This window comes from Chelonia mydas, chromosome 2, assembly GCF_015237465.2.
Source record: "Chelonia mydas isolate rCheMyd1 chromosome 2, rCheMyd1.pri.v2, whole genome shotgun sequence".
Taxonomy (NCBI): Eukaryota; Metazoa; Chordata; order Testudines; family Cheloniidae; genus Chelonia; species Chelonia mydas.
In genome coordinates, this window is record NC_057850.1 from 5583769 (window position 1) to 5596255 (window position 12487).

At 47.3% G+C, this 12487-nt stretch overlaps 1 protein-coding gene across 1 annotated transcript; it reads left to right on the forward strand.

Annotated features, from left to right (window-relative positions):
- The first annotated feature begins 5959 nt into the window (after positions 1-5959).
- LOC102932472 (lymphocyte antigen 6E) lies at positions 5960-12162 on the forward strand. The gene is made up of 3 exons (XM_007069486.4): positions 5960-6155; positions 9926-10045; positions 10959-12162. Exons 1-3 carry the CDS (start codon positions 6104-6106, stop codon positions 11165-11167), a joined length of 381 nt encoding a protein of 126 aa, XP_007069548.2. The 5' UTR covers positions 5960-6103; the 3' UTR covers positions 11168-12162.
- Positions 12163-12487: the final 325 nt, after the last annotated feature.

Consider the following 12487-nt stretch of genomic DNA (forward strand, 5'->3'; position numbering starts at 1 on the left):
AAACCTTGCCTTGTGAGTGACGTGTGTGTGAAACACCACTGTATTCTACAGCCTCTTTGCACGCCTCTTGCACAGGGATAAGCAAGAACACAAGGTGACGAGCAGAGGGCAATCAGGCCTCTTATCTGATTATTCCTCACCCAATGGACCCTTTTCATTTTTTGACAACTTTGCCTGTTGGGCTCGTTTGATTTATTTTTTCCTTTGCCTTGTTATTTCTTAACTCCTGCCCATTCTCTTTCTGACCACCATTGGTTAGCAACCCTGGCTGATTTTTAATAATTTCCCTCATCTATTTTTAGACATTTTAATCTTTGCTTGCCTTCTTATTACGTTTGTAAGATCTGTTCTCATCATTCTATTTGCAATCTCTCATTTCCTGGTTTTAAAGCCTCTATTTAGTTAGGTTTTTTTGTTTTTTGTTTTAAATTTTGCAACACCGTTGATGCCTACAACTGCATGGAGCTTAAAGACAATAAAATTCTTTGGTTCCCCTCCTCTGCACCCCCAGCTGTGTTTTGTTTTCCTCTGGCTGTTCTCTGTGTTTTGTCAGTTTTATTTCATCGCTAATAGTAAATTTCATTTCTCAGATTAGCTGGCAGGAGAATCAGTTTCAGTTCTGTACTGAAGTTAAAGTTTTGTTTCTTGGACTCAGATGCACTGGGGAGTTTGTTTCACTTTCCAGTCTTCAGGGCAAGGCGGCTCTGTCACTGTGTGTCAGTGAAGCCTCTGGCACAACGGGGCCTTGATCTGATTAGGGCATTTTTGCAATCCAAACAAATAATAGCCAAGGTTCACAGCTTTCTCACACATTTCTCTGGCAGCTCACACGCCCTGCCCGCGGTTGTTTGTGCACTGCAGCCAGGGCCCTGCTTGCAGGGCTAGTTCTCATTTTGACAGTGCCACCCTTCTGCAGAGTAATTTTGACGAATGATCACTGCATTCATTGCAGAGGGGAGCCTGTTTGTCTCTTAAAATCCTGAATGGGATTTTAGGTGGAATGGGAACTTAGCTCACACGCTCTTTGTTATGGATCAAGACAACTAAACTGATCAGACAGGGGATGTGAGTTATCCCCAGAGTCTTGATTCACCCGGAGGGCAAACAGTGGCAGAGTTCAGGCCACTGTCAGGGAGAAGGGATGTCTCTGGTGTTGTGAGGGGTCTCTGGTGTTGTGTGCAGACATACCCGGAGAGAAGTTAGATTAAAAACCACAAAACCACTTGCTGGACTGTTTCAGTGCAACACTACTTTATTTCTTAGAATCCAAAGCCCTGACACACAAGAACTAAAGACAAACAAACAAAGAGAGAGAGAGAGATGAAGCAGGGTGCTCCATAAAGTAGCGAGGCACTAATCTGTCCCTTTGCACTAATCTGTCCCTTTGCAAACTGGCTGTTAGATCCTATGGTTCCCTGCAGAGCCCCTAGCCTACAAGCATGAGCAGGAAACCTCTTACTCTTAAAGTGGTAGCTTCTCATTTTAACACAGTTTTCAATACACCACAACTGGAAGCTCGGGGAGGTGGGCTTGGGAAGGAATGTGTGTGGGTGAGAGGGTCAGTCCTGAGAGCAGTGTGGGTGCTGGGAGCAGGTGCATGGTCTCTGGGGACGGAGTGATGGAAGGAAACAGGTGGGAGATCTCTGGTCATGGGCCGAGGGTGGAGGCAGGCAGTAGGAAGGAAGGCGGCTGGGAGGAACGTGGCAGGAAGGAAGCCAGGGTGATGGGCAGAGGGGGAGGGGAGAGAACTGCGGCAGGGCACGGTGATGCGGGTGAAACGGTGGGGCCCAAGCCCTCCGTCGGCCCTTATTTCTAGAATGAGGTAGGGAAAAGGAACAGGAGCAACAGACCCTCCCTCACTGACCCCTACAAACAGCCACTGAGGGGAACAGGGGATCAACAGGGAGGGCACCTCTTTCCTCCAGAGCACGGCAGGAGCCAAAGGGATGTGGAGGGCAGCCTGCAGGCCCTAGGAAGGGAAGTGGGGAGCAGCAGGGATGAGCCCTCTATGGGGCAGGAGGAAGGAGGCTAGGCTGACCAGAGAGCAAGTGTCAAAAATCGGGACAGGAGATGCCTATGTGAGAAAAAGACCCAAAAATCGGGACTGTCCCTATAAAATCAGAACATCTGGCCACCCTAAAGGAGGCAGCGGGGCGGTCTGCTGGCTTCCCTGGAGGCTGGTAGAAGCAGTGGCTGGGAATAGGAGATCCTCTCATGGGCACATCCCAACTGCAACTCAGCTCCCTTCCTGCAGCAATTAGAGGCTCGGTTACATGAAATCCACTTGCGTCAGCAGAGCTGCTGGGCTTCCACCAGTGCTGGGTGGTTCCCTTCCTCTCCTTGAATGGTGTGATTTGCTTCCATTGGTGCAGATTGTCCCCGCTGCCCCTCCACTCTCATCTCCCCAGGTCCCTGCGCCGTTCGGTTCCCTCCTCTTGTACGGTTCCTCCCCATGCCAGTCTGGGCTTCAGCAGCAAATCTGATCATGTTTGAATTCTTGCCCATGAAACATCTGACCAAGCCAGAGGCGAAGCAGCTACTCAGGGAGCCAAGGGCGGCTTGGATGGGCATGAAAGGCTGGAAAACCCTCCCAGAGCCCAGCGCTGGGCCACAGCCAACCACAAGCACCATACTTTGGAGCATGATAGATGCTTCTCCCTTGAGACAGATGCAGGTCTGGGGAGCACAAACAGCCTCACTGCCCAGTCCCACAGGTTCACACTCAGCAACCAAAAGTAGGATTATAATTTTTCAGCGCATGTTTAATTTAAACCACTTTCAGTCAGGAACTATTTTTCTTGGAGTAATGATATGAAAATAAGAACAACCATACTGGGTCAGACCAAAGGTCTATCTAGCTCAGTGTCCTGTCTTCCAACAGTGGCCAATGCCAGGTCCCCTAGAGGGAATGAACAGAACAGGGAATTATCAAGTGATCCATCCTCTGTTGCCCAATCCCAGCTTCTGGCAAACAGAGGCTAGGGACACCGTCCCTGCCCATCCTGGCTAATAGCCATTGATGGACCTATCCTCCATGAACTTATTCAGTTTGTTTTTTAAGCCTGTTATAGTCTTGGCCTTCACAACATCCTCTGGCAAGGAGTTCCACAGGTTGACTGTGCATTGTGTGAAGAAATACTTCCTTTTATTTGTTTTAAACCTGCTGCCTATTAATTTCATTTGGTAACCCCTAGTTCTTGTGTTTTGAGAAGGAGTACATAACACTTCCATATTTACTTTCTCCACACCAGTCATGATTTTATAGACCTCAGTCATATACCCCTTAGTCGTCTCTTTTCCAAACTGAAAAGTCCCAATTTTATTTCTCTCTCCTCATACGGCAGCCGTTCCATATCCCTAATAATTTTTGTTGCCCTTTTCTGAACCTTTTCCAATTCCAATATATCTTGTTTGAGATGGGGCGACCACATCTGCATGCAATATTCAAGGTGTGGGCGTACCATGGATTTATATAGAGGCATTATGATATTTTCTGTCTGATTATCTATCCCCTTCTTAATGATGCCCAACATTCTGTTCACCTTTTTGACTGCTATTTTGACTGCACATTGAGTAGATGTTTTCAGAGAACTATCCACAGTGACTCCAAGATCTCTTTCTTGAGTGGTAGCAGCTAATTTAGATCCCATCATTTAATATGTATGGTTGGGATTATATTTTCCAATGTGCATTACTTTGCATTTATCAACATTGAATTTCAGCTGCCATTTTGTTGCCCAGTCACCCAGTTTTGAGAGATCCTTTTGTAGCTCTTCGCAGTCTGCCTGAGACTTAACTATATTGAGTGGTTTTGTATCATCTGCAAATTTTGCCACCTCACTGTTTACACCTTTTTCTAGATCATTTATGAGTATGTTGAACAGCACTGATATGATATGTTCTGATCAGCAGTAAGACACCCAGTAAAGAACACCTTTCTTCTGATTCTACCCACACCTCCAATAATATCGACGTGGTGCTGTTTTGTAATCCCAGCAAGACAAGACAGGACATGGCATGCCATATCAACTTGCTGCCTTCTGCCTTGCACTTGATATCACGCTGAAGGCCTGGAAGGTTTTCAGACTGACACACCCTTGTGAGGTTTGGTTGTTTAATTCTTGCCGCTGTTTGCTTCAAGTTTCATCACTCGACCCGATGAGAAAGCAGAGACGCCCATGCTTGAGTCACACAGGGCTCCAAATTAGCAAGATTTATGTGCCTAAGAAGAGTGGGTGCTGGAAAAATGACATTGCCTTTGCATGACATCTGACTGGACACCACAGAGCATGCAAAACCATGCTCTTCTTGGTCATTACATTGATTGCTTCAGGGAAAAAATTGACTGTGAAACCCTTAACAAACATCACATCCACCACAATCTCTCCACTGCCGAGAGGACAGCTGTACAGTCTTGGAAATCTAAGGACCAGACAGCCATCACATCAGCAGACAAAGGGGGCGCCATTGTAATCCTCAATTGTGATGACTACGTTAATGAGGCCAACCGACAACCCTCCAACACCACCGACTATAAAGAACTCAGAGACGACTCCATACCAGAATTTACCCAGAAAAAGAAATTGGTCCCATGAAAGATATTACCTCACCCACCTTATCTCTTTAGTCGCCTTTAAGTGACAAGCATATTTTTGCAAGTGAACTAATGGCTCTATGTGGAAAATCATCAGAAACATGGATATTCAGTGGGAGAGAGAAATAGGCGATGATGGAGAACAGCAAGTTAGATGGTCATTTGCAAAGGAATAGGGCATGAAAATTTGCCAGAGCATTTTTGGGCTGTATGTGCATTGGCATCTGGAGAAACTACTGCTGAGACCATGATTCCATCTCAGAAAGATAGAGCAGAAACAGAAGAGTGAAGGGACAGGCCAAGAAAATTATTAGAGGCTTGTGATGACTGAGTAGCTGCTCCTCAGCTGGCGTAAACGGGGGTAGCTCCACTGACTTTACTGAAGTTATGACAATTTACACCTATTGAGGATCTGGCCCTTGGGCATTGCAGTTCATTGAGAAGAGCTGATATGACAGAGTTATACAAAAGAATAACTAAGACATAGAAGGTCAGTGAAGAACTTCTATGTACCGTCTGACATACTCAGAGCTGGCGAATATTTTGCCAATAAAAATGTGTTTTGTCTAAATTTGGTCCTTTTTTCTGCAAACACGTTTCATTTTTTTGAAATTTGCAAACAAAAATGTATCCATTCACTGTTCTCCAGAAGTGTTTTCTTTTGATTTCAAATTGTTGGCACTCAGTTTTGATTGGTCAGTTCGGTCACATGGCAGGATTTTTCTTTCTTTAATCAACACAATTTAGTCTTCAAAAGTTGAAAGAGAAACAGGTAGTGTTTGGAAATGTCTGATTGTGAAAGCAAAGTTTTTCATTAAAAACAAAAGTCACTGAAAAGTCAGAAAATGCAAAAACCAGATTGTCAGATACCCAATGGGAAAATGCATGCTTTCAAATTGTCCACATTTCTTTAAAAAAAAATCTATATTTTCAACTTAATTCCTTCACTCCTTGCATTTCCCTCAATGGCTGTGAGCATGCTGACACAAGAATGTTTTGAAGAAAATGTAACAAAAGAATGAAACCCTAAACTTCCTGCCTAATTAAAAACAAATTCTCATGGGCCTTCCCTAGTCTGAGATCCAAACCTTTCATGTTGTAGGACATAAGCCAAACACTAACTGAAGAGATCAGGCAGAAACTTCCCTTAGGGGGAGGTTATTTTTGTCTGCTACAGGTTTATTTGCACTTTCCTCTGAAGCAGTGAGAAGTGACCACTGTTGGACGCAGGAGGATGTTGGCTACACCACTGGGGCAGAGCTAGTCTGACAATTCACATGCTCCTTTGCAAAACAGGAAAATCAGGGAGGGGAAATTCCAGCTGGATTCTTAACATGACCAGACTCCCTCCCACACACCCACACTCATCAGCCTTGTGTTGTGCTCCATGTGACACCCCAAACCCTAAAATTACCATCGCCATAGTAACCTAAAACAAACACCACCGAGCTATAAAACCTGCCCTGGTGCTGATGCTGCAGCTGCCCTTGTGCGAAGACTGTAGTGAAGATGAAGGCTTTTCTTTTCACCCTGCTGGCTGCAGTCCTGTGCGTGGAGCGAGGTGAGCTAATCATTCTTCTATGCTAGAGAAAGAATATGCAGATGAGAGAGAACCCAGTTTAGACATGGCAGGGACACAGGGAGATTTTACAGTATCGGTGGTAAAGATTCTACAGTTAATGCACTGACACTGCCTTATCTCTTGGGTTGGATCCCTCCTATATCCCAAGGCGTTCCGTCCACTCCCCCGCTTGCAGGACTGAGCCATTACACAGTAACTTATCAAATTTAATAAACCAAAAAATAAATGCATGCAATGATTAAGCAGTTGAAGATGAGTAATTTACACAATCAGCTATAAGTTCTAGCTGCCTGGCTAAAGGTTGGATGCTTTCAAGGGGACCGTTGTTCTGCACCAGCTGTTCTGATCTCATCTGCTTTTAAAAGCTAAAGCCCTGACCCTGCAAACAAGTGCACATGTGAGACGCTGTATGCTTGTGAGTCAACCCATTGCAATCGTCAGGACTATTTACACCCTAAGGTTACTCCACCTAGTTCTCCTGCTGATAATCGCTCACCGTAATTGATCACTCTCATTCTAGTGTGTATGGCAACACTCACTTTTTCGTGTTCTCTGTGTGTATATATCTATCTTCCTACTGTATTTTCCACTGCATGCCTCCAATGAAGTGGGTTTTAGCCCACGAAAGCTTATGCTCAAATAAATTTGTTAGTCTCTAAGGTGCCACGAGTCCTCAACGTAGTGTATTTGCAGAATGGGAACCAAGGCTGGGCTGAGTCTGCTCAATGCCTGGATAGGAGACCTCAGGGGGGAAAGGGGCCTCTGCAACATGTTTATATGTTATAGCCCATCTGGAGCAACCTGTGAAGAAGATGCTCTGGCGGCTGCTAACCCAAGAGTGTTGCAATTTAAAGGGACGTCATCAACGAAAATGGTCTGACCTGTTTCTACAGCTGTTATCGGTGACCCCGGGGGTTACTGTAGCTGCGATTAGAGAGAAAAAAAACTGTCCCTGTGTTTTTCAGTTTGTTTACTTTGCACCTTTGACAGCACTTTATGTAGCGCCAGATTCACACTTTCACTACTGGGGTCAGCCAGTTTGCCCTGTTCTATTGTGAGTCTTTCACATCTACGGGGAGAGAAAAGGTAGCAAAATGTCATTATAAACCCACAGATTTTGATAGACTGGATTCAGGTACAGGGATAGGACCAGAAATGAATTTTAACTCCCTTTTAAAAATGGACTCTGGGCTTGTCTTCAGAGGAAGCTGCATTGCTTTAATTGAAGGTGTGAATTTCTACCAATTTATTTAAACTGCTGCAAACCCCTATGTGGCTGCCTTCATTTTGGTATAAGAAAAACTTATATTTCAATGCAGCTTAGGTTGATTAGGAACAGGTTTAAACTACCCTGAAATAAGCCCCTCTTAAACCAAAATAAAAGCATCCACTCAGGGGTTTGCAACTGGCTTAAATAATTCAGTTTAAAACCAATTTAAGTTAAACTGGTGCAGCTTTCTCATGTAGACAAGCCACTAAGGTTCAGGTTAATGATTGCCCCTTAAACTAACTTACTAAGCACATCATGTGTATTGTCTCAGGTATAGCAGATGATCCTCTATGGGTCACACAGATGTATCACTACAAATGCCTCTACTCGCACATGGTAGCAAATGTTTAGAAAACGTCTTACCATTCTTGCCCCCAGCCCTTCACCTGATGAGATGAGAAAGCAGAACAGGCTAAGACAAACAGTCCCTCAAGTTGCTCTCAGTCAGCTGAGGTTCTGGCCCAGACATCAGGAGCAGTTCCAGTCTCTTGGGAACCTCAGTGGGAGGAAGCCAGGTGGTGTCTCTCAAGTAGGAATTCACTTGCCGGCAAACAGGTTGCTCTTAACCAAGCCCCAGTGTCTATTTCAGCAGATTCCTGGCCAGGCTGTGAGTTGAATGTGTTGTTACCAGGGCTTAAATTCAGCCAGAGCTGTCCGGAGCAGAGATCCAGTAAATATTTTCAAATATTGACTCCAGCCTGATGCTGTTGCGATTCTCAACCAGAGGTCTGCATCCCTCTGCTGGTCCGTGAGACAGTTTCAGGGGATTGAAGGGGCCCTGTGGCTGAAGCCCGGAGCCCCAAGCTCCAGCACACCCCACAGGGCAGAAGTCCCAAGCCCCGGCGTGCTTTGTGGAGAATGGGGTGGGGGCATGATGGGCTCCGGAAAATACGCTATGGCAGCGTTTCTCAAACTGGGGCCGACGGACCCCTGGGGGTCCACGAGGTTACTCCAGGGGCCCCGTGGGCCCCACTGATCAACTCCTCCCCCTCCCTCCCAGTGCCTCCTGCATGCCGGGCAACAGCTGTTCAGCAGCATGCAGGAGGCACTGGGAGGGAGGGGGAGGAGCAGGTTGAGGACGCGCTTAGGGGAGGGGGCGGAAAGAGGCGGGGAAGAGGAGGGACAGGGGCGGAGGGGGGATGGGAAGAGATGGGGCAGGGTGGGACCTTGGGGGAAAGGGTAGGGTGGGGGTAGGGTCTGGGGCTGAGCGGGGAGCTTGGGGGTCCCCAAAAATTTTTAAATCAAAATGGGAGTCTTTGGGTTGCTAAAGTTTGAGAACCGCTGCTCTATGAGAATTTTAAGCCCTGGTTGTTACCCTTGCTTGGCCACACACACTGCAAATGCCCTTTGACCTCACTTTAAGTCTCCCTTAATCTTTTTAATGGGAGTGTTGCAAGACTGCCTTGTTCCAGACAGCACCAGGAATATTCCTTTTATCCTCTAGCACAGGGGTGGGCAAACTTTTTGGCCCGAGGGCCACATCTGAGTGGGGAAATTGCATGCAGGTCATGAACTTAGGGTTGGGGCAGGGGTTTGGGGTGCGGGAGGGAGTGCGGGGTGTGGGAGGGGGTGCAGTGTGCAGGAAGGGGCTCAGGGCAAGGGGTTGGGTACCTCCCCCAAAGTTCCCATTGGCCGTGGCGAGGGCAGCGTGCAGAGCCCTCTGCCTCCCCTCCTCCCCCAGGGCCCGCAGGGAGCGGCGCGGGGCCCATGGCACGCAGGGGGTGGTGGGCCCGGGGACTGGATCCAAAGCCCTGATGGGCCGGATCTGGCCCACGGGCCATAGTTTGCCCACCCCTGCTCTAGCGACACCTCTCCCAAGGAACTCCCTTCAGTTTGACTCTCTAATCACACATCTAATTTTCTGGGCTGTCTTAAGAGTCATTCATGTCTGTACAATGCTTTGCAGATGCACCGCCCTATATAATACTAACCGTGATGCTCTCACAGGAGGACAAAGCTAATTAGCTTTCCCCGAGGAAAGACAATTAATAATCGGCAAGGAGCTGGGAAATAAGGGCCTCACTGAGCTCTGCTTTCTACAGACTTGGGAGCTGCACTTGGGAGGTCAGTCGTTCCTGGCAGAGAAAGAGAGATTGTTGTGGGATGGAGGCAGAGATGGGTCTGAAAAGAGGGTCACCTGAGATGCAGAGTTAGATCACTGGCTTGTGTGAGTCAAGGACGTAGATGGAGAAGGCAGGGCGGGTAGAAACATGGTAAGTAATTGCGGCATATATTTGCAAATTTTCCTTCTGGTTGAAATTGTTCCTAGAATTCCCTGACCAGACAAATTAAAACTAAAAGTTCTCGTGCTTTTAATTTCAAATAGAAAATGTTTGCTCTGTTTTGGTCCCTCTCCCCCCCTCCTCCTTCCCCCACCTTTTTTCTTTCCCTTTTCCAAAAATGGAAACATTTTGGATCCTCTCCTCTGAAGAGGACGTTTCCGCAAGCGGCTAAGCTGGGTTGTGTGCTCCTTTTTCAGCGGCCTCCTTCTTGTGCTACACATGTAATGACGAGCCCTCCAACTGGAATTGTGTTAAACCGACTAAGTGTGCAGACACTGACAAATACTGTCTCACAATATACGCAAGTGGAGGGATTGGTGAGTACCCGGAATTACCTCAATGCTGTTTTCCTCAGTCTCTGCTCACCACGGTGTCTGAGTGACAGGTTATCAGTTTATTTAGGATGCAGGTCACTCTGTCTCACCCCCATGCCAGCGAGCTGGATTCTTTCGTCCTCCTTCTGAAAGGATGAATAATCACTCAGGAGCGATGAGCATAGCACATGGGCTGGGCCTTAGGAAACTGTAAATGATCCAAGAAGCTAATTTCTCACTTACGTGCACTCAGGGGAGGGACCGATTTGGAGAACAGGCAAAACTCCCATCCCCTTATCTTGGTGCTCAAGAGAAAGAAGTGACTGTATGGTGCATGCACAAAAGCCTTGAGGGCTGGTGTCCCTTTAATCCGGCTGGGACGTTGCCAACGAATCCTTGCTCCCTGGTCTGCTACAGGTGCTGTGCCTTGTCTCAGCTACAGGTCAAACCTATGGGGGTGAAGCACATGACAGGTCAGCTCTACTGACCAGCTCTGCCCTACACGGGTATCCACACAACAGGCCTCAAACCCCTGCTCCCCCCGCATGCAGTGGGCTCAGTTTGAATCCCGGGAAGGAGTCTCTGCCTTGGGGGTGGCCTTTCTTTTGGCTGTTCCGCAGCCAGAGTCAGGGCTCTGGAGAGGATGTTCCCAGGCAGGTCTGTGACTGCTAGCCAGAGAGGGGTGATTGCTGTGCTGACTGCCCCCGGGCACGGAAGAGCAACAATGAGCGCGAGGTCAGGCGCTTCCTAGCAGATAAACACTGGTTGGGTTAAAAGCTGGAGGCAAAACTACCAATCATGCCCTCTCCATTGGCCCTTGTTGCGTAGCTACTTTAAGACCATTCTCTCCTCTGCTGGAACTCTGGGGGGGCTCTTTGATAACAATTCTCTTCTCTGGTTTTCTTTCCCCCTTCAGGCGATAAAAAGGGGCAGCGCATCACCAAGAAATGCTCCCCGGTGTGTCCCCAAACAAACCTGAACCTCGGGGTAGCCGCCATCTCTACCTCCTGCTGTGAGCATTCCTTGTGCAACATCAGCGGGGCCAGCAGCGTGAAAACTAGCTACACAGTGATGGCCACGGGCATCCTGGCCAGTCTCATCTACGTCCTCAGAACAGGACTGTGATGGGGCCAGAAAAAAGAGGACTTGCCATCCCAAAGAACCAACTTGGGCTTCCTCAGAGAGATACCAAAAGCCTTCTGTGCAAAGTTGCCATCCGAGTTAACACTGCCCTGTCTCTTCTGTGTCACCTCAGATCCCCTCAGCATAGGGTGACCAGATGTCCCGTTTTTATACGGACAGTCCCGTTTTTTGGGACTTTTTCTTATATAGGCGCCTATTACCCCCCACCCCCTATCCTGTTTTTTCACAGTTGCTATCTGGTCACCCTACCTCAGCAAGTAGTTTCTGTCTAATTTTCTACAGTGTTGTTCTTTCTCTGCGGGACAGGAGCTGTACCCTGGGGATAAGAGCACTGCCCTCCCTCACCAGGGGGTTGTGAGGATAAGTGCATTAAAGAGGTTACACTGATGGAGGCTAGATACGCACCGAAGATTTTATCTATCTATCTATAGTTAGTAGCTCCGCCTCCTCCTTTGGTTTAGCAGAGCCAGAGTCACCTCCCACACGCTTGGTGTTGATGACTTGGGATGCTCAGCAGAATGGTGCTGCCTGGATGGATGTGCCGGCTCAGGGGAAAGGCACCATATAGCGCAAAGTACGAACACTTGTGCCACCCTCTGTCACAGGCCCTGTGTCATTCCCCTCCTCATTCCCCCAGCACTGTCTCTTCTCTGCCTCTCCTCACACTCACACCACGGACAGCTCGAGAGCCTTCTCCTCCGCAGCTCACTCACCAGAGCAGCCTCTCTGTGTCTCTGAACAGACCTTTACTCCCACGTCTGTCCCCTTACTACCCTTCTAATATTAGCCCCAATGAATGAATGAGTGAATGAATGCATGCTTGGCTGTATTCACCTACACTTTGTTCCCATTTCTTGTTCCTGTAATTTTTCCCATATAAGCATTTACTGTCTTGTATTGCTTCACCCTGTGAAAGCCCATTTCGATACATTTTGTAGGACAAATGCTGGACAAAATAAAGTGTTTTTTTTATTCTATCGTGGAAGCATCAGTTGTGTTAACTCTGGGATAGCTGAAGAAAACAGCCCTGCCCGGTTGGGAGCAAAAAGATCCGTGGTCTAAGTCTGTGCATGACATTTAGGCTTGGAAGGATTCCATTTTTATTGAGCAATGTGGGTAAACATCTATTGCACTGTCCATACACAAACCGACAAAAATGATTTCCATTGATAATAATAGACATTTACAGACAGGCAAATCAAGACAAATGCTGCTTGAGAACTTAATTTTTGAATTCGGGCTATTTAGGTTGTATATTTTGACAGGGGATGTTGACGATTTGTGTTCTAATGGTTATAAAGC

Excerpts from the sequence above, each read along its gene's own strand:
- LOC102932472 (XM_007069486.4), top strand. The coding sequence starts at position 6,104 with ATGAAGGCTTTTCTTTTCACCCTGCTGGCTGCAGTCCTGTGCGTGGAG. Across the intron at positions 6,156-9,925 it reads AGTCCTGTGCGTGGAGCGAG|CGGCCTCCTTCTTGTGCTAC; the intron begins GTGAGCTAATCA and ends CTCCTTTTTCAG. Across the intron at positions 10,046-10,958 it reads ATACGCAAGTGGAGGGATTG|GCGATAAAAAGGGGCAGCGC; the intron begins GTGAGTACCCGG and ends TTCCCCCTTCAG.